This window comes from Salvelinus namaycush, chromosome 2 (genome assembly GCF_016432855.1).
Source record: "Salvelinus namaycush isolate Seneca chromosome 2, SaNama_1.0, whole genome shotgun sequence".
Classification (NCBI taxonomy): Eukaryota; Metazoa; Chordata; class Actinopteri; order Salmoniformes; family Salmonidae; genus Salvelinus; species Salvelinus namaycush.
The window spans coordinates 23,105,865-23,109,694 of NC_052308.1; the positions used below are offsets into that span (position 1 = coordinate 23,105,865).

The 3,830-nt window shown below is 39.1% G+C and overlaps 1 protein-coding gene across 1 annotated transcript; it reads right to left on the reverse strand.

The window, feature by feature from the left end:
- Positions 1–335: 335 nt before the first annotated feature.
- Positions 336–2,524, reverse strand: opn1sw2 (opsin 1 (cone pigments), short-wave-sensitive 2). The gene is made up of 5 exons (XM_039009413.1): positions 2,134–2,524; positions 1,667–1,835; positions 1,321–1,486; positions 600–839; positions 336–434 (listed from the first exon to the last, which is right to left on the reverse strand). The coding sequence occupies exons 1-5, from the start codon at positions 2,522–2,524 to the stop codon at positions 336–338; spliced, it is 1,065 nt and encodes a 354-aa protein (XP_038865341.1).
- Between the last annotated feature and the right edge of the window lie 1,306 nt (positions 2,525–3,830).

Genomic DNA, 3,830 nt, shown 5'->3' on the forward strand with positions numbered 1-3,830 from the left:
CTTAAACATTGAAAATGTACCTTTTGTGTTTTATTGTCTTGTTTTGAACCACGTTGAAGCAATGCATCATAATGCACTCTATTTAAAGTGAGTATAGCGACACAAACACCCAAACCAGTAAATTAGCTTTTTTTTGTGTGCATTTATTCTCATCTCTCTTTAATGCAGTTAAATTGTTATAGCTACTCTTATAAGATTATCATACCACATATTTTTGACAACACCTTCAAGGACAAAACGTCCTGTTTAGTGCACATTCAATATTATTTACAATATACAAATGATCATACAGTAGCAACAGTTTAGCAAGTAAAATAAAAATAGAGATGCCCTCTTTAACCAGCAGAAGACACTTGAGTGACTGAGGATGTTGATGATGCTTCCTCATCATCCCCGGACTTCAATCCCAGCAAATTCATCATGCATGAGCGGAACTGAAAGTGAGGAGGAAGACAATCACTGATGGGGAAAATTATCATATGAAAACGATCATGTGACTAAATAAGGAAAAATTATTTACGGTATTAAGGTAACCATTCAACCTGTTAATTGTTCCAGTGAATACTCTTCCACAAGACACTTAAAAACTATAAACATACCAGCTTATTCATGAAGACATAAATGAGAGGGTTGTAGACTGTGGAGGCCTTGGAGAAACAGGAAGGTATGGTGGCCAATCTGAGATCAAAGGGTGCACCGCGGTTTTGTACAACCCAGACAGCAAAGGAGGCGTAGGGCATCCAGCACACTAGGAAGCCCACCACCATCACCACCACCATCTTGGTGACCTCCTTCTCTGCCTTCTGGGTGGAGGCAGAGTCTGCCTGTGCCGCGGCAGCCTGTGCGGGGAGTTAAAGAGGGCATGATTCCAGTGCTGTAGTAACAGCCTACTGATGTCTGTATCTCATCCCAAAGGCTTCCACTAATAATCACTATGACATGGATAGATTCCAAAATAAGCAGAAGAAAGCATGTTCTCAATCTAGAATGTCGCTAGGTTGATTCATTAAGATGGTGGTTAGTGTTTTTGAAATGTTTATTTTCCTACCTTTCCTTTGAACCATTTACCCTTTTTCATGTAGGCTTTTTCGTATACATTTTGCTAATTCCACTCGTCATTACTTAGATTACCATATTATATGTTATGTTAATCCTTGTATTGTAACTAAATATGTGCTACTTTATGACAATAAACTTGCCAAAAAAAACTTCTGTGACTACATTGTTTTCTATGTATTGTTTCCCAGTGATTAACAATGCCCATGTTATCACGTAGCAACTAATTCAAAGAATCTCTTCCTATGTGTAACTTGCACATACCGCCTTCATCATGAAGAGCAGCTGGGCATAGCAGAAAACAATGACACTGAATGGGACTCCGAAGCAGAAGAAGAAGAGGAACATGACATAGGACTCATTGTTGTATTTGTTGTTTGTGGTGTACCAGTCTGGTCCACAGGAGCACTGGAGACCTTCTGGAATGTATCTGGGAAGAGAATGGATCACAGTCCTCACCTTCAAATTCAGGAACAGTGTTGCACAAGTGTTGTATCACATGTACAAACCAAAATTATTTGTGTGTGTGTGTGCGAACTTGCGTATGTGAGGTGTTTGTACACACAGAGAGAGAAAGAGACAGAGAGATAGGAGTGAAAATGACACTGACCTACTCCAGCCAAACAGAGGGGGAAGACTGGCAGCCAACCCAAACACCCAAGTGATTGCACAGCCAATTATTGCATGTGTGCTCTTGAATTGAAAGTTACCGACTGGCTTACAAATAACCAACCATCTTTCAAACGCCACTACTGAGAGAGACCATAAGCTCACCATACCTGCAATGACACAGAAAATAAAAGCACATACATGAATGGTTTATAGGGAGATGTGAATATCCTTTTTACTATGAGGAATTGCTAAAGCACTGCTACAGATGATCAATTTACCAAAGGATTGAAGCATACAAACTGTCAAAATAGATGTGAAATGACTAAATGAAAAGAAATGTGTGACACCAATACATTAATTTCAAATTGTACATATTAAGCTTGTATATTAATAGACAATAAAAAAGATGTTCAGATGCAATTGTGCTCATAGTTGTAGTATTTGTAGTCTATATATTTTTCTTACCGCCAAGAGTAGCTGTAAATCCCTCAATCTGGCATGCAACCGATCCCATGATAAAGTATCTGTAGCCAAAGGACAAGCTGGCGGTGGAGGATCCAAACATGGACACCAGCAGGTTAGCTATTGCCAAGTTCACCAGAATGTAGTTGAGATGGGATCGCAGCTTCTTGAACTGGATAGTACACACGATGGTAAGGACGTTGATAGCAGTGCCGGCAACAAATAGAAAGAACATGAAAAATGACATGCCATAGAAGATAGCACTGCCCGCCAGGTGGTCCTGAGGAACCAGGAAGGGGCTGAGTGAAGTGATGTTGTTGGTATCCAGTGCGATAGGGATGTAGAATCCCTCCTGGAGCTCCACGGGGCGAGCATTCGACCTCATTGTGTTCATTTTATTTGATAACCAATTTGTTTTAATATAATTTGTTTCCCCACTACCAAGGTCTTATAACTACAAAGATCTATTCCATTAAAAGGAGAAAAAGTAATTCAAAATGCGTTAATTGCCTGGTGTCTACCTCAGGAGCTCGAAGGTTGATCGCATGTCCTGTTGGGGAACTAAGTGGACTTTTATAAGGCCTTAAGAGTGATATCACAGTGCCCCACCCTCAAATGAAAGATGTCAAGTAATTTCCTCAACACACAAGTCCTCTCATACAACCACACACACCTGCACATGTATATAAGACACAGTCCCTGAACGTAATCTTCTTTCCGTGCAGAAAAACCTGGATGATAAGGATGATCCCATTTACATAGATAGCAGTTCAGTGTTACTGCAACCAGCTAATCTTCTTTCCAATGCTGTTAAGCCGGCTAATGGTACGCATTTCAGCCTTTTGTAATCTGCACTCTGCTGGTTTAACTCTGGCTTTGTGCTGGATGTCTTGGTCTTTAGGGACTTATCCATAAATGCTTTTGACGGAGTTATCCTGCAGTGCCATCAACACTTTCTTCAGAAACAGAGGACTGAATCGCACAAACAATTGAAATAGGGTAACATGAAAAAATAGCTCACACAGAGGTCTTTGGTGTTTATCTAATAAGCTTACAACAGCTATCCTGACTGTTTGTAACCTTTAAACATTTGTGAATTACTTTGACAAATTCCTACAAATGGATGTTTTGTTGCTAATGTTTACCTCAAATGTTGACTTGATTGTTGGCTTGACTGCATGATTAATCCTTAGTTTAATGCTACAAAACGTTTGCAATACAACCTTCTGCTTATGTACTTATGTAATTATTTGACAATGTTTTTGTCCATTTAGGGGAGCTTTTTGGCTCAAGAGGCAAATATTCTGTATAGAATTCAGGTATAGGCCTTCACGCTTAAGCAAACAAAAGAAGTAGGAGGGCTGCTTAACAAAAATGACAGGAATCTAATGATAGGGCTTAACCAGGAAAAGGACAAATGGTAAACAGGTGTTGGAGCACTCAAAAACCAGGCATATACTGTATACTGTATATAACTCTTCTTACACTCAGGCATTATTCCATTATGAAAACAGGTTGAAATTAAATTTCATGATTCTGAGAAATGTCAAAAAATCTTGCCGCTTAGGAGAAATTCTCATCGATAACAAGTTTGAGAAATACATGCCCTTACCTATGACCCAGCCACATACATAAAAAAAAATCTAAATTTTAACAATATAATTATGAAGCCAAATCAATTGTTTTAAATGAGAGCAATG